Raw genomic sequence first — 17,697 nt, forward strand, 5'->3', positions numbered from 1 at the left:
CACTGGGAGCACTGTCCACGGGCCCCCCCACCCTCACTGGGAGCACTGTCCACGGGCCCCCCACTCCCACCCTCACTGGGAGCACTGTCCACGGGCCCTCCCACTCTCACTGGGGACGCTGTCCACGGGCCCCTCACCCTCGCTGGGACCGCTGACCCTCACTTGGGGGTACTGTCTATGGCTGAAATTTATTGATCTCTCTGAGTTGAGTGGCAGTTTTCCCGTTTTTTGTTTCTTTTGCATTGGGTCTTGTCTTGGGTAAGGCTGAGAAAAACAGGAGAGAGACGTTAACTCTTGTTGTGATGGATTCATTTTTCTCCCCCTCTGATTTACCAAGTAGCTGCTCATTGTGTATTCCCGAGTCTGACTTCATTGTCTTTTGAAGCTGGCGAGCTTCAGGTAAGCTTTTCCTGACCCAAAATGTGATATTATCATGCAAGCGTGAAGTGAAGCAAGAGATATAGATTTAAGTTTCTAGGTGCATGTTGAATAGCACTGATGGTTTTGGATATAAGTAATAATTTCAGTTTAGATCTTCCATTTACTTCATATTGGTTTTATGAAGCTTGCCACTGCACAGTTGTATAGAGGGTCTTTACTTGCTGACTGAGGTTTGGCCACATTGACCTCTGAAGCCTGGAGGTCCGATGGGATCAAACAGAGGGAATATAGATTTGTGGTCACGCGACCACTATAATCATTTGAGTTTTATGTTTCTTCCTTATTAAAAATATAGTTTAGCCCATGAGAGGTCTCTTATATTAAAATCAGCTGAAGGTTGAAAGATGAGAATCCTTTTTTTTTATCTCCGTTGTAACACGACAGATCTGGTTAAACTGCCTCTCTGACTCTGCGTTCAGTTCTGGACAGCACTCCTTAGCAATGGTATTTTAGCCTTCTAGGGACTGGAGTAATGATCAGTATGATGCTGGGGTGAAAGGGTTCAAGTAAGAGTCTCTACTGTGTAGATTTAATGTGTGCTTGAGCATTATAGATTAATGAGTGATTAAATTGAGTGTTTAAGATGATTTAAAAGTTTTTGATAGTGTGACTAGACTTACACATTCTACTGATACAACAAGCCCAGAACAGAATCCCTACAGTGTGGAAGCAGTCTACTGAATTCATACAAATTCTCTGAAGAGCATCGCACCCAGTCCTCCGTGCCTGTAATCCTGCATTTTCCATAGCTAACCTACCTAGCCTACACATCCCTGGACACAATGGGCACTTTATCATGGTCAGTCCACCTAACCTGCACATCTTTGGGAGGAAACTGGAACACCACAGAAACGTAGGAAGAACATGCAAATTCCATACAGCCCCAGAGGCTGGAATCGAACCCAGATCCCTGGTGCTGTAAGGCAGCAGTGCTTGCTAGTGTGCCACCTGAACATGGGGACATAAGCTTATAGCTAAGCATTTCTTCAGACCGAATCACAGCAGTCTGGAGTATCCTCTAGTAATGTCTACCTTTACATGTGGTAGATATATAATATAAATACTATGAGGAGCGTGGATAATAGAGTTCAGATGCAGATCAGTCATATCTAATTCAAATATCCCAGAAGGGCTGAATTGCTTCCTCCACGTCACCCAGATTCTGGAAATCTGAATTGGGTTTTCCTCTGATTCCGCACTGGGAAGCTCTTTGGTTGTGACCAGTCTGGGTGGCCAACTCGTAGGCTGTTTGAGTGACAATCTTTGCCCACAGCTGTTTACCCAAAGACATGTTGACCTGCAGACATATTGGAGCCAATGAGATTTGCAGTTTGGTTTTAAAGTCAGTTCCGGAGTGATACTTGATCCGGACGTGGCATCTGTTGAGAGCTCATCGCAGAGAGAGAGAGAGAGAGAATAAAATGAAAGGGCATCTGTTACGTATTTCAGTCCTCAGATGGTGGCCCCTCTGCTCTTCAACCAGAGTCAAAGATCACTTTTCACAGCAAAGTATAATTTTTATTGAGTTCCCCATCTGCATGAGGATATAAAAGCATGGCCTGCGTAGTTTCCAGAATAGTAGAATCTTCCAGCACAGAGTTCCAGTCGGCCCATTTGTGGCCATGCTAACTCTCTGGAAAGAATTGAGTCATCAATCCCTTGTCTTCCTTGCTTTGCCATTCCCTTAGTTGGCCTTTTCCTAAATCATCCTTGTGTAACAACTTTCAGGCATTTGGTGAATTTGCTTCCCCATGGGTTGTGGTGCCATTGCTAATTCTGGATGAGCAACTCCAATTGCAGAGAGCCCTGTGTGTACTGACCCTCTTCTTTTTGTGAATTTGATGGCGAGCTTCATGTGATACTTCAGTGGGTTGCGCGCTCACCCCCATGACAAGCTTGTTGTTTCAAGTACATCTGTGTGACTGAAACATTTATTCTAAGCTGATGTTTAAGTGCATTATTGAACAAGTGAGATGGGATGAGATCTCCAACTGGTTTTTGTCTACTTTTTAAAATATTTCTAAATGATTGAAGTAGAGATAGTAGAGGAAACTTTCCACCATGTCCTGACTAAATTAGCAAAATGGTTCTTGAGCTCATTTCTGTGTGGGATCCTGCTGTGTACCAATTTGTTCCATTCATTGTAACAGTGACCACTCTTAAGCATTCCAGTGAACTGAATGGCAATGAGCATGTGTTGGTAGGTGGGTTGGGACTGACTTTGCCTTTCTTTCTGTTCCAGGGACGACGAGAATCTTGAGGTGCACAAGGCAGGTTCAGACATCGCCATGAGTTCAGGTAGGCACACAGCTAACGAGCTGCTCATTAATCAGAATTCCTGACCCAGCCCCCTCCCTGCCAAGGGGGCTGGTCATTTTTGTGCAATGAAAAATGGAATGTGTTAAAAGCACACTTTCAGGCTTACACGGCTTTTGTGGAGTTTGGTCTGAAGTAGTAACTTTCTATCAACAAAACCAGCTTTTGGCAGTTTGTTAAGTAAACTTTGGCTGGCCGTTATGCCATGTATTGACAGATGTATTGGAAGTCATCTCTGAGTGCAAAAGGCTATTGAGCAATGGAAGGCGTCACTGCCAGGAGATCGTATTTTCCTGCACTATCCATTCTGACACACTTTGCAGCAGCAGTCTTTTGGAATAGTACTGAGGCTCCTTAACATTTGTAACGTGGAAACTATGTGAGCAATCCAAGTATTAATCCAGTGAAGTGGTTCTTGGTACACACTAGGGAGCAAATCTGTGCCCTTGCTCAAGTGTGCATCACTAAGACACACAGTGTATGGCTTGTTAAGCCTTTAGAAGCATGAGAGTACATTACCCCCAACACCCAATCCTTCATTTATCAGTGATTGTCCCCTGCATTTCGATCCTGGGATGTCCTTAACAAAATGCTGATATTGCTGATCGTGGATGTAGAGTAAATGAGCAACGAGCACGAACAGAGTGACACTGGTTTGGGACATAGTGTGCTGCATTAACATGTTGCAATATCCCTCAGCTTTGACCAAGGCATTGATTGAGTTGCTTGTACATAACATGCACAACCTGTTTGATTTCTCTTCTCTTCCTCCCTCCTTCTCTGGTGATTTAGGGCCTGATTTGTCGAAGTCCTGTTGTTCCCTACTACATACCTGTTTAGAACATAGAACATAGAACATAGAACATAGAACATAGAACATAGAACATAGAACATAGAACAATACAGCACAGAACAGGCCCTTCGGCCCACGATGTTGTGCCGCACTTCTATCCTAGATTAAGCACCCATCCATGTACCTATCCAAATGCCACTTAAAGGTCGCCAATGAATCTGACTCTACCACTCCCTCGGGCAGCGCATTCCATGCCCCCACCACTCTCTGGGTAAAGAACCCACCCCTGACATCTCCCCTATACCTTCCACCCTTCACCTTAAATTTATGTCCCCTTGTAACACTCTGTTGTACCTGGGGAAAAAGTTTCTGACTGTCTACTCTATCTATTCCTCTGATCATCTTATAAACCTCTATCAAGTCACCCCTCATCCTTCGCCGTTCCAACGAGAAAAGGCCGAGAACTCTCAACCTATCCTCGTACGACCTACTCTCCATTCCAGGCAACATCCTGGTAAATCTTCTCTGCACCCTCTCCAAAGCTTCCACATCTTTCCTAAAGTGAGGCGACCAGAACTGCACACAGTACTCCAAATGTGGCCTAACCAAAGTCCTGTACAGCTGCAACATCACCTCACGACTCTTGAATTCAATCCCTCTGCTAATGAACGATAATACTCCATAGGCCTTCTTACAAACTCTATCCACCTGAGTGGCAACCTTCAAAGATCTATGTACATAGACCCCAAGATCCCTCTGTTCCTCCACCTGACCAAGAACCCTACCATTAACCCTGTATTCCGCATTCTTATTTGTTCTTCCAAAATGGACAACCTCACACTTGGCAGGGTTGAACTCCATCTGCCACTCCTCAGCCCAGCTCTGCATCATATCTAAGTCCCTCTGCAGCCGACAACAGCCCTCCTCACTGTCCACAACTCCACCTATCTTTGTATCATCTGCAAATTTACTGACCCACCCTTCGACTCCCTCCTCTAAGTCATTAATAAAAATTACAAACAGCAGAGGACCCAGAACTGATCCCTGCGGAACTCCACTTGTAACTGGACTCCATGCTGAATATTTACCATCTACCACCACTCTCTGACTTCGACCGGTTAGCCAGTTTTCTATCCAATTGGCCAAATTTCCCTCTATCCCATGCCTCCTGACTTTCCGCATAAGCCTACCATGGGGAACCTTATCAAATGCCTTACTAAAATCCATGTACACTACATCCACTGCTCTACCCTCATCCACATGCTTGGTCACCTCCTTGAAGAATTCAATAAGACTTGTAAGGCAAGACCTACCCTTCACAAATCCGTTTCTTTTCTGGCTGGTAGATAATGCCTGTTGGCATGTATCAGCTGCATTGAGCCTTGTTCAGTACAGGACGGCCAGAGGGCAGAACATCAACAAACATCTTTCTCTTCCATTTTAAAATTTGTCCCCTATCCACCAACACCCTCCTCCACCCCTAATCAACCATTCAGCTCTCGGGCCTCCAATGGAGTGCTACCTTTTATACAACATTCTCACTCCATTACTTCTCTGCTAACACTTAAGGTGGTGATTCCTTAAAAATGCAACTGGCATGTTTTGTTCTGATTTTGGTAAGAGGAGGTTTCTTCTTCATGGAGCCAGGAACCCTTCCTTAACACCCCCCCCCTCCCCCCCCACCCCGCCCCCAGGTCAAGCAAAGGACACAATTTAGTTTACCTCCTTCATCTCTATTCCGGAACAGCAGTTTCTTAATGAATTATATAGTCATTTTACAAGGAGGAGCATCCAGATAAGGCAACATACATATTGATTGGGTGACCGTTACAACTAACAGCATCAACAGTAAAGATTAAGCCATATGCTGTTACACCATGTTCTTAACTTTAACTGGCTTCATAAAATGTACACTTTTCACCTTGTTAAACTGACGTTACATACTGAATGCTTCCAATATTGTTAAATGGCTCTACATAATGACTGATTTTTCACCTTGTTAACCCATTACCCTTGCCTCCAGCACCCCATCGTTAACTGCAAGTTTTTATCTGATTTTAGTCATGCTCAGCTGAACCTCTTGTTTCACAAAACTCGAAACTTAACTCTTTCCCTACCTGCTTTTACCCTATATACTTTCTCTCCTTAACTCAGGAACCTCTTATCCTTGGCAAGATGGAGTTGACTTGTCAAGATGGCTATACAAGTTGGGCCTTTAATCATTAGAGTCTAGGAGAATGAGGGGTGATTTTTATTGGAACATACAATATTCAGAGGGGCTTTGATGGGATGGATGTTGAGATGTTTCTGTTAGTATGGAAATCTCATAAGAGGGAACAAAGTTACAGAATAAGGGGAACGCTCTTAAAACTGGGATGTGATGAAAATTCTCCCAGAAGGTTGTGAATGACTGGAATTTCTTTACTGCAGAAAGTTGTGGGGGGGTGGTGAGGGGATGACATCACTGGAAGTTTTTGAAGAGGTTGATGGAGTTTTGAAATATCAAGGTGTTGACAGCTATGAGGAGCTGGCATGGAAGAATAGTTGAGGCCTGAAACAAATCAACCGTGAATGGCAGGGACAGACCTGAAGGGTCAAATGGCCTCCTCCAGCTTCTTCTATTACATTGTGTTATTCGGATGGCCTTTCAAAGTAAGGTGTGGATTTAACCCCTGTCATTAATCCTGGTGGAGATGGGAATAAGATCCAGGTAGGCTTTTATTAAGGGGATCTCATATGTAGCTTCAGTGCTTGGCTACGAAGTGGAAAGGAATGGCGGGCCCTGAACAATAGGGGTAAGGAAAGCTGGTCAACTCCTGTAACAGAACGTGGGGTATCAGAAATGCATTAAGTGACTGAAAATGATAACTTGTCAGTGATGGTTTTTATTTTGTTCATTAGTGGGATGTGGGTGTCACTGGCTGGCAAACATTTATTGCCCATTCAAGGTCGCTCTGGAGAAGGTGGGGGTTAGCTGTCTTCTTGAACGACTGTAGTCCACCTCCTGTGAGTTGGAGAAAGTGAGGACTGCAGATGCTGGAGAGTCAGAGACCAAAAGATGTGGCGCATGGAAAAGCACAACCAGTCAGGCAGCACCCGAGGAGCAGTAGAGTCGATGTTTTGAGCACAATTTCTTCCTGGGAGGGAATTCCCAGGAATTTGACCCAGTGACTGAAGGAATGGTGATTATATTTCCAAGGGCAGGATGGTGAGTGGCTTGGAGGGGAACCTGCAAGTGATGGCAATTCCATGTATCTGTTGCCTTTGTCCTTCTAGATGGAAGTGGTTGTGGGTTCGGAAGGTGCTGCCTGAGGATATTTGGTAAATTTCTACAGTGCATCTTATAGATGGTACCCACCGCTGCTACTGAGAGTCAGTGGTGCAGGGAGTGGATGCTAGTGGATGTCTCTGCGCTTCAAGACAAGGTAATTTGAGTGCCAAATGGAGTTTAATTTAGATAAATGCAAGGTGCTACATTTTGGGAAAGCAAATCTTAGCAGGACTTATACAATTAATAGTAAGATCCTAGGGAGTGTTGCTGAACCAAGAGACCTTGGAGTGAAGGTTCATAGAGGGTGGTGCGTGCATGGAATGAGCTGCCAGAGGAAGTGGTGGAAGCTAGTACAATTGCAGCATTTAAAAGACATTTGGAGGGGTGTATGAATAAGAAGGGTTAAGAGGGATATGAACCAGGTGCTGGCAGGTGGGACTAGATTGGGTTGGAATGTCTGGTTGGCATGTTAGACTGAAAGATCTGTTTCCGTGCTGTACATATCTATGATTCTCTGACTCTATTTGCTTCAGGCTAATGTGATCTTGTTCTGCACTCTCTATACATTTGCTGTGTTCAGTCTGTCTCACAGTTGATGACATGTGATATACCCCAAACTATCTGTCTGCCACCCCCTTCCTCTCCCCCTGCCTTGGAATGGAAGGTTTGTGTGAGAGCAGGGACAGCCCTTTTGAATTGGCTCCAAGTTGGACAGGCCAACAAGCACTGTCCCTCTCTCCAGCACTGTGTTTTTATTGTTTGATTGTAAATCTGAGGATCTGCTGCCAGACTTTCATCTCCAACACAATAATGCTACCGGACTGATTCTGTGATCAGTACTCATACTACCCACTGGGACTGCATGCTGGGAGTGCAGCTCAAACAATAGGAAGCCTGAAGCCTTTGTTTTTGTCTTTGCAACAAACACCACACCTTGCTTCTTGGCCAACCTAGTGTCCTCCACAAAGTTGAGGCCAATTGTTATTCTACTTGCTTTAATCAATCCTATGTTATCTCACTTGTCGCAGAGTCTTGTGGTCACGACTGTGTTGGGTTCCTGTGCTCCAGTGTTCTCAGTTCAACACCATTCCTGACGTTAACCCACTGCATCCCAGTAATCTCCCTTTAGCCAAACAGTGACATTCCTCAACTCCAGGGTGTCATACACATTCTGAATTCTGTCTTTCACTCCTGGCTCATTCACTGCTTATGCTTTGTTCCCTTTCTAATTTAATAGGATTGTATCTGGCTATTGCACTGAAAAGTCTCAATTCTAGTCTCCGTCCTGTGAGTGGAGCAGGGTGGCTCATTGTGCCCAGAGGGTATCTCCACCTTCTAGTCACACTGCATTCCGTGTTCATGCTCCCAAATTGAGGTGCTCCCATTAAAAAAAAACACACTTGTAGCAGAGGTACGATTTTGCAAAGACGTTTTTTAAAAATTCCCACAGGGAAGCAAATAGCCACTTATCAGGGCATGGAGGAACAAAGGGTTAGGGATAGTTTTCTTGGTCGTTATAACGAGGGACATTAATTACCCAATTATAAACAGACAGTGGTGGCATAAAGTGCAGAGAGGGAGAAACATTGCTGGGTTGTGTTCAGAAATATTCCCCACAGCATTCAATCCAGCAAGACGGATAGGCTATCAAACCGAGTTGTTGGGAGTCAGGTGAGCCAATTGGCTCTAGTGTCAGCGGGGAAACATTTTGAGAGTGATTGTGGTATAAGGTTCAGGGTAACAATTCTGAGTAAGAATCACTTAACAGTTGAAGAGCCAACTTCAATGAAGGAAGCTGACCGGATGGACAAGAGTGAGAGGCGATCAGAAAAATCTAACCGAACTGAGGGTTACCTTCAAAACACAGCCGATTTAGGCACATTCACAGTGTATTCCTGCAAAAGCAAAATGTGAGGGCCGACAAATTGAGAGGTCCCTGGATGAATGAGGAGCGAAGTTACGATGAGGAAACAAATATTGTCTATGGCAAGTACCGGGGAGAAAGTACAATTGAAGAATACAGAGGTTGCAGAGGGGAAGTGAGAGACCAAATGAGAAAAGCAGAGGAATTGTAAGAATTAACTGGTGGCCCGCATAAAGGAGAGGCCCAAAGTCTTGTGGAAAAATATAAACAGTAAAAGGGTGGTAAAGGAAGAATAGGGCCAATTAGGGACAAAAAGGTTATTTAATCATGGAAGCAGGGCTGTGCTGAGTTATTACGTGAATGCTTGCCATTTTCTTTACTAAAGAGGTAAATGTTCCTACTAATACATAGAAACGCTTGTCACTAGAAGAGTTCAAAGTTGAGAAGGAGGAAGTGTTGGGTCGACTTTCGGATGACAAGGAACTGAGATGGAATGAGATGCATCCAAGGATTTTGAAGGAAATGTGAATGGAAGTTGCCAGGGCCCTGGGCTGTAAATTTCCCTTCACTCGAGGCAGGTGCTGAAAAGCTGGAGATTTGGAGACATTATGCCGTTGGCTTTTTAAAAAAAAAAAATCCGATTGGTTACAGACCAGTCAGTAGTTTTTTTTAAAAAACTGAAATATGAACATTTCTTGTACTTACGATCAGCGGCTTTCCATTGTTCTGCATTGTGTTCCAACTTGTCTTGCAAACGGACTCTCGAACATAACTCAAGGACTTCCTGTGTTAAGCATGTTGGATTTTTACTTTAAGAGCTCAATCACGTGGCATCGTGATGACATCATCAGCCCTTTTGGAGGGAAATAGCTCAGTCTTCCATTGCTGCCTGGTAGATTAACATATCATGTAATAAAACTCCAGCTGTTGTTCAAACACTTCCACTGATGAAGGAGCGGCGCTCCGAAAGCTAGTGCTTCCAGTTAAACCTGTTGGACTATAACCTGGTGTTGTGTGATTTTTAACTTCAAACACTTCGGCTTCCTATCCTCCTTGAAATGTAACTACTGACTTGCTGGAGATTTTTGTAGAGGTAATGAAGAAGATTGATGAGGGGAAGGCAGTTGGTGCATTGTATGTAGACATAAGGCATTTAATACTTTGCCTGACAGCGGACTGGGAGAGAATAGACAAGGGGCATGGTTTAATAATTAAACAGTCTCAAATTAAGGCAGAAACGAGGAGAAATGTTTACTATTGGATGCTCATGGACTGTGGAATTCTCTTCCCTGGAGAGCGTGAACGCTGGGTCATTTTAGGCAGCGTTGCATACGTTCTTGAGTGACACAGAAGTCAAAGGGTACATGCTTGGACAAGAAAGTGGTGTAAGGTCGCAGTCAGATCAGCCAATACCTTATCAAATGGTGCGAGGGGCTGAATGGCATCCACTTCCTTCTCCTATGTAACACATGCTGTTATCAACAGAATGTTGAATGTGGGGACCTTGTTGGATGAAAATGAATACTCAACTCCAAATGAAAGGACCTTTTCATTTCTGGGCATTTCTAATGCATTTATGACTATCTGACAAAGAAATAGGAGGTGGGACTTTAATCAGGCCACTTGGCCTCTCGAACCTGCTCTGCTATTCAGTACAATCATGGCTGATCAGCATGTGGTCTTGATGCTGCTGTCTGTCCCCTGTTGCCTGACAAGTCAACACGCCCTTCATATTGCCATTGCCAATGTTTCTGTATCCGGCCTGTTTCAGTGCTTCAGTGAGGCTCAGTGGTAGCTGGAGGAACACCAGGTCTTCCACCCAAGGTACCTTACAGCTTTCAGATTCCCCATCGAGTTCAACAATCTCAGGATGTGAACACCATTTCTATTTCAGTTACCCTTTCCCACTCCCAAACCCAAGTCTTGTGTTGTGTGGGTTGCTCCCTGCAGTGGCAGCCCAGTTTCAACTATTCAGGCTTCTCCCGTATACCCTACCTGGTATTTATCTCTGTTTATCAGCAGCTATCTCTCTGCCTATTTCCATTTTTTTATTTCTTGCTTGCTCACTCGCTCTTGCGCTCTTTGTGTTTGTCTGTCGGTGCAGCTCTGTCTTTATTTCATTCTTACAGTTGGCCGCCCATGTGACTTCAATGATGGAGTGCCTCAGGCCTCTGTGATTCATAACTCCTGGATGAGTCACTTCACAATGGTGCCTGGCTCCTCCCCACTCTGCCAATGGGCATGGAAGGCCCACGACAGTCAGTCAGCAGAGCTCAGCTCTTGCTGGCTTGCAGACTGACCACTCCCTAACGTGGAGAAAGTGAGGACTGCAGATGCTGGAGATCAGAGCTGAAAAATGTGTTGCTGGAAAAGCGCAGCAGGTCAGGCAGCAACCGAGGAGCAGGAGAATCAACGTTTCGGGCATAAGCCCTTCTTCAGGAAAGGCTGAAGAAGGGCTTATGCCCGAAACGTCGATTCCCCTGTTCCTTGGATGCTGCTTGACCTGCTGCTCTTTTCCAGCAACATATTTTCAGCTCACTCCCTAACGTGGCCTGAGAGAGGTGATCTACTCTCACATATTGCAGAAGGGCACTAAAAGGGCCAAGGAGGATTTTTTTGCCGCTGTTGTAAATATTTTTGAGATATAGGCTTGGCTCCTCTTCCATTTAAGCAGTGGACCTGTGGCGTGTATTTGTATAGAAGCTACAATAGGCAAGTGTTGGTTGATAGACCATTGATAGAGCTGGAATGGGTGGGGGAGGGGCTGTTACTGTCATCTGTTCCGTTCATGTTGATATTCATTTATTTTCTAACTGTGGGATGGCTTTTTGTTTCCTGTAGCAGTATGGTTTGAATGTTGATTCTTTCACCCTTGGGGGTTCCTGTCACATCACAATTATTCTGGCTGTTTTCAATAACCCTTGAAAGAGTGCTGCTTTGACCAAAAGAGGCTATTTTGAGTCACTGTAGCTATGATTATCCAGTTAACTCTGCTCCTTGCCCTTTTTCAATGGCTCTGCCATTATTCCCCCTTCAGTCATAGAGTCCTACTGCACAATACTTCGGCCCAGACTGGTCCGTGCCAAAATGTCCATCCACGCTAACCCCATTTCCCTGCACTTGGCCTGTATCCTTCTAAACCTTGGTAAAAACAATGACTGCAGATGCTGAAAATCAAATACTGGATTAGTGGTGCTGGAAGAGCACAGCAGTTCAGGCAGCATCCAACGAGCAGCGAAATCAACGTTTCGGGCAAAAGCCCTTCATCAGGAATAAAGGCAGTGAGCCTGCAGCATGGAGAGATAAGCTAGAGGAGGGTGGAGGTGGGGAGAGAGTAGCATAGAGTACAATGGGTGAGTGGGGGAGGAGATGAAGGTGATAGGTCAAAGAGAAGAGGGTGGAGTGGATAGGTGGAAAAGAAGATAGGCAGGTCGGACAAGTCAAGGAGACAGTAAGTGAGCTGGAAGTTTGAAACTAGGATGAGGTGGGGGAAGGGGAAATGAGGAAGCTGTTGAAGTCCTTCTAAACCTTTCCTATTCATGTATTTGTCCAAGCCTTTTAAGTATTGTTAATGGCAGCTCATTCCATTATGTGTACCACCCCTGGGTTTAAAAAAATGTTGCCCCTCTTCTTTCCCCTTTAACCTTAAACTGATTCCTCCTAGTCCTTAATTCCCCAACCCTGGGAAAAAGACTGAGTGCACTCACCCTATCCATGCCTCTCATGATCTTTTATACACTTCTATAAGATCCCCCCTCAGCCTCCTACACGCTAAAGAAAAAAAGCTCCTGGCTTGTCTAACCTCTCCCGATAACTCAAACCCTGTGTGTCAGAAGCCTTGTTCACTGCCCTGTCTACCTGTGACTCCACTTTCAGAGAACTGTGCACCTGAAGGTGTCTCTGTTCCACTATACTCCTTCAGGGCCTACCTTCAAGCACATAGGGTCCATGCTGACCAGGCTCTCCCCGCGCCCCCTCCAAAAACCATCACCACCACTTCGTCAGGCAGTTCATTCCATACATGTACCACCCTCTGTGTCTCTGAGGGCAGGGAAAGCAGAGATGATCAATGACGTTGAAGTGAAAATTGAATGGACCCTCAAAGGAAATAAATTTGCTCAGTTACGGGAATAAAAGCTGGGGGAGTGGGACTCTCTCTGCAGAGAGACCGCATGGATTGCGATGGGCTGAATGGGCTCCCTCTGGCTGCAAGCCTCAGGGTCTCCTCTTCCCCCTCCAGTTCTTTTGTCTATTACCTCAACAGAGAGAATGGGGATGTGAAGACAGCTGTGTTTCATTACTGCCTCTCCTGCGGTTCCCTCATGTCCTTGAGTTGTTGGTAAGCAGGAATGGGAAGGGACTCCACCATGATTCAACCTACAGTTGAACAACCAATGCACTTCCTGGAGTTAGGTGTGAGGAATATCTGGTTCAGTAGGACACTAGGCATTGCAGGAAATGTGTTGAAATGAGCCAAGAGTAAGGCACGAGCAGAAAATGAAAAGGGTGGGAAAGAAATGGCTGTATGTTGGGATTGAGTTCACTGAGTTAGTGCTAACCACCCTGTGGCTACAACTCATTGCTTTCAATGTTTGGCTTTCCCATGGGTGCTCTGCTGCTGCAGTCTGAATGAAGTTGGTGCCTGGCGATCTAACTATTACTGTTTCATTCCCTCTTTCCTTTAACAGAGGCTGAAGGCACTGAATCCCAGACAATTGTGAATGGGCTTCCAACAAACCAGCAGCAGCATGATCAAGGTATTGGTGCGTTCTCTATTTCTTCTTTTCAAAAGGGATGTTCTGTCAGTGAGTTACAGACCGCGCTTCTCCCTGAAGCTGTAATGAATTGTTCTGTTGATTGCCTGTGATTTGGGAGCTCATGCTCTCTTCGCTCTGAACTTGCCCACTCTGTTGACTGCTCAGGCAGCATCCTGGACTGTTTTGCCTTTTTGATACTCAGTGTAACTTTGGGGGTAACTTGCAATGTGGGTCATTGATGAAGGAAGGCCCAGGGAAATGTAAAATCCCAGGAGTTACCTGTGCAGTTGCCAGTGGGGTTGCAGGCGATCTCCAGGTGGAGGTTCCATCCTGGGGCAGAGATGTAGCTGTTTGGGACAACGCTTTGGATGGGGCAGGAGAGGCTCAGGAATCCTATGTCCAGCCTGGATTTAACCCTTTCTTCCCCACCAAGAAATAAAAGGCAATAACTTAGTGGTGTTGTTGCTAGACTGTTAATCCAGAGATCCAGGTAATGCTCAGTGGGTCAGGGTTTGAATCCCACTGAGGCCGAATTTGAATTCGATGCAAAGTAAAATCTGGGTGTAAGAGTCTAATGATGACCATGAAACCACTGTTGATTGTTGGAAAAACCTGTCTAGTTTGCTCATGTCCTGTAGGGAAGGAAGCTGCTATTCTTGCCCAGTCTGGCCTACACATGACTCCAGACCCACAGCAAGGTGGTTGGCTCTTAACTGACCTCTGGACAAGTAGGGGTGGATTGTAAATGCTGGCTTCTTCAGCAATGCCCACATTCAGAGAATGAATGAAAATAAAGGAACCTAACCCCGTCTTTCTCTATCTCTTTTAGCTCTGAACTCTTGATTCTTAATCCAATTAGGAAGTTGAAAATGACTAAAGGGCGAATGATCTTTAGGGAAGGAGGTCTTTTGTCCTTTGCCAGTATTGCGTCATGTGATTCCAGGCCCACAACAATGTGGTTGACTCTTAACCACTCTCTGAGATGGTCCAGCAAACCACTCGATCCCAGGGCAATTAGGGATCAGGTACAAATGCTGTCCTTGCCAGCAATGCCCACATCCCATGGAAGAATAAAGAAAGGAGACCAGGGCCAGATAGGCAGGCCTGGGAATTTTGGGTCAGGCAGCTGGGGTGTTGGCATTCTCTTGGGAAGATTGAAACCCATTTGGGTGAATGATTTGATAGGGATCCCACTCTGTTTACAGTTATAGTCTTGATCGCTTACTACAACTCAGTTCAATCCGCCATCCTCTCCTCCTATTCCCATTTTGATCGCACTATTTTCGTCCTCCCACTGTGTCCTGGTTGTGAGTTAAGGTTCAGGACTCTGATTGACCAGGAGAATGCGGATCAGCAACCCTGCTTTCTGTAGAATGAGGTAGATTTAATTGTCAGCTCTCTGTCCCATTCCCTGCTGGTGACCTCTAATGAGCTTTTTACACCTGGTTTTTGTTTCTGCTCACAGTGATGAAATGAATGTTGTATTGCTTCCAGCTTACATTTTGTTCCTTTCAACTCGAGGCTGACTGAAGCTGTTATCCTGAGTCAAAGAATATGGTGCTGGCAAAGCACAGCAGGTCAGGCAGCATCCGAGGAGCAGGAGAGTCAACGTTTCGGGCATAAGCCCTTCATCAGGAATCTGATGATTAGCTTATGCTTGAAACGTCAACTCTCCTGCTGTGCTTTTCCAGCGCCACACACTCGACTCTAATCTTCAGCATCTGCAGTCCTCACTTCCTCCCTAAAACTGTTATCCTGTTAGCTCAGTAGTTATACCCTGATTTCTGGTAGATCTGTGGGATCACTTCTATAGTACAGGTTGCCAACCCAGTGTACTACTGAGAGGGTGCAACACTGCTCATAGGTCCAGCCTTTTAGATGTTAAGCTAAGGCTCTGTCTCCTATCTTGGGTGCAGGCAAAACATTCCGTGGCAATATTTGAAGAGTGGGGGATATCTGCTCTATTATTACTCAAAAAGTGTATCTCCCATTGATCTCTCGCTGTTTGTGGGCCTTTGGGCCCTGGTTACCTGCAGCTTTGCACTACATTGAACCTGTTCCCTATGAGGTTGGTGGATATACAGTTAGCAGAAGGTTCATTCTCAAGCTGTCGGATTTAAGGTGACAATTCTGTACACATTCGCAAAAGAAAAGCTTAAGGAAGCCCACGTTGAAATAAAAAAATATTTTTGCTCAGGTCTTTTGAATAAAGATCTGAGTCTTTATTTCAGTTCTGAGGAAAGGTTTGATCTGGGAAGTTAACCAGTTTAAATTTTTTTTTTGTTGCCACTGTGCTGCGTTCCCAGTATTTTCTGTTCTACCTTTTTAAAAATATCACACGTACAGAGTTCCACGAATGCTTAACGTGCCAATCCTTCATTCTTTAACTAGTCCATGAGTCTAATTTGTGAACATGTCTATTGTGAATTGGGCAGTGTTAATTTCCTGGCAAATTATTGACCATTCTGTCGGTGATATACAGAATCAAAACTGCATATCATAGGCCTGTTAAATGCAGTTGGTGGAATCGGATTTGAGGTTGGATTAGGTCAGCCTGCTGAGTCGCTGTGTAGGGGGTTCATTTTCTGGATTTGAATGGGAGTCTATAGCTCCAAGGGTTTGAAAATTTACCCTGATGAGCCTCTGTGAGCAAGAGTCCACTTCCTTGGGACTGGAGAGAATTCTTCATAATAGCATGAAAGTGGCCATCCAGCCCTCATAATTCGAACCTTTGGTGGATAGAGTGATATTGAGAACAAACAATGATCAGTGATGAGACGACTAGTCAGTGTACCAGGATTCCACACCATCCACTTTCTGACTAGCTTTCAACAGTTCTAGATCTGTGGATTATGGGCAAAGAGTTGGGGAATGGGACAGATGATTACTGTCTGGAGAGCTGGCATAGACATGATGGGCTGAAAGATCACCTTTATGGTGTTATGGTAAATTCTCTCCCTTCCCAAGGAAGTGGACTCTCCCTCAAGAAATGCACCCTTCATGTGGACTGTTTCTTCAGCCCTTGTATCTGAAAACCCTCCTTTCACTCCCACAGTTGGATTGAAATTCTGTGTTTTCACTCTAATTGCAGTAACACACCCCCTGTGTGTTATTCTGCTTGACCACAGTGAGCCGTTTGAAGTTCCCTTATACCACATTTGGGGGCAAGGGTGGGCGGGGTCTCTGGTACCTTGCTGTGACCTTGCTGTGGACGAGCAGTTTTCGTTTTGTTTTATCTGCAGCAACCGAGGCCTGGGTCCCCCCGCATGCTGTCTCCGCGGTGAAAATTCACCCGGTGAAGAAACTGAAAAGTTATTCCAGCACACTGCTACCAACAGGTACATGAATCGGCAGGGCGGCACTTTGCCCTCCCATTGGAAATAATCCTCACCGGGCGGTTTTTTGCCTCCGTCATGTGCTGCCGGGTCATTCACATTCTGGTCATTTCGAAGAACCAGCAAGAATTTCATCTCCAAGACATCCACCTTCCTGCTTCTCATTGTGTTCCCTCAGGCGTTTGTTTGCTTGAAAGCTCTGGGGCTCTCTTTGGGTTTGAATGATATGGAGGAGCTGATGTTGGACGAGGGTGAGCATAGTTAAAAATCACGCAACAACAGGTTATTGTCCAACAGGTTTATTTGGAACAAAAGTCTAGGTTTGTTCAATGTTTGTATGGCACTATGATCTTTTGCTATCAATTCTGTGTCCTCTCGTCCCGCTCCACCTGCTCCAAAAGCTCATACAGGTAACCCCCGCCATCCAAAAGCAGAGCATTCCAATGAAACCTTTGGTAAGCCAAAATGGCGTAAAGCGAAGAAGCATTAATTTATATGGGAAAAATTTTGCCTTTTCTCGTAAAAACGAAAATCCTCTTTGGATTTCTTTTGGTTAGTGAAAACAGGTACTCATGTAGGTCTTTTGTAAAAGCGAAATGACGTAAAGCAAACTTTTGAAAAACGGGAGAATACCTGTACTTCCAAATAAACCTGTTGGACTAAAGTCTGGTGTTGTGTGATTTTTAACTTTTGGTTTGAAGGCATAGCTTTCAGCCTCTTCTAAAATCGATTAAAATGTCTTTAAAGAGCGGTGCTTGCCTGACTGATTCAGAGTTAGTTAAGCAATTAAACTGAACTCTGGCATTCTTGACCAGATGGGGTGCTAGTTAGATGTTGCTCAGGTGTGTGAGAGAGGTGTTTAGTACCAATTTATTCCACTCACTGTTGGTTTAAATTGGAGATCACCCGTTGATCTTCGG

At 45.0% G+C, this 17,697-nt stretch overlaps 1 protein-coding gene across 44 annotated transcripts in view; it reads left to right on the plus strand.

Moving 5' to 3' along the window:
- The window catches only part of LOC140484571 (sorbin and SH3 domain-containing protein 1), a 408,466-nt gene that overhangs the window by 262,106 nt on the left and 128,663 nt on the right, over positions 1-17,697 (plus strand). For 41 of the 44 annotated variants that reach the window (XM_072582966.1, XM_072582965.1, XM_072582956.1 and 38 more), the window contains 3 exons: positions 2,684-2,739; positions 13,374-13,442; positions 16,685-16,780. In XM_072582966.1, coding sequence (XP_072439067.1) covers positions 2,730-2,739; positions 13,374-13,442; positions 16,685-16,780 — 175 coding nt within the window. In that variant the 5' untranslated portion in view covers positions 2,684-2,729. The remainder of the gene's footprint in view (positions 1-2,683; positions 2,740-13,373; positions 13,443-16,684; positions 16,781-17,697) is intronic. The other 3 variants (XM_072582978.1, XM_072582968.1, XM_072582969.1) reach the window with 1 other exon arrangement.

This window comes from Chiloscyllium punctatum, chromosome 13, assembly GCF_047496795.1.
Source record: "Chiloscyllium punctatum isolate Juve2018m chromosome 13, sChiPun1.3, whole genome shotgun sequence".
Classification (NCBI taxonomy): Eukaryota; Metazoa; Chordata; class Chondrichthyes; order Orectolobiformes; family Hemiscylliidae; genus Chiloscyllium; species Chiloscyllium punctatum.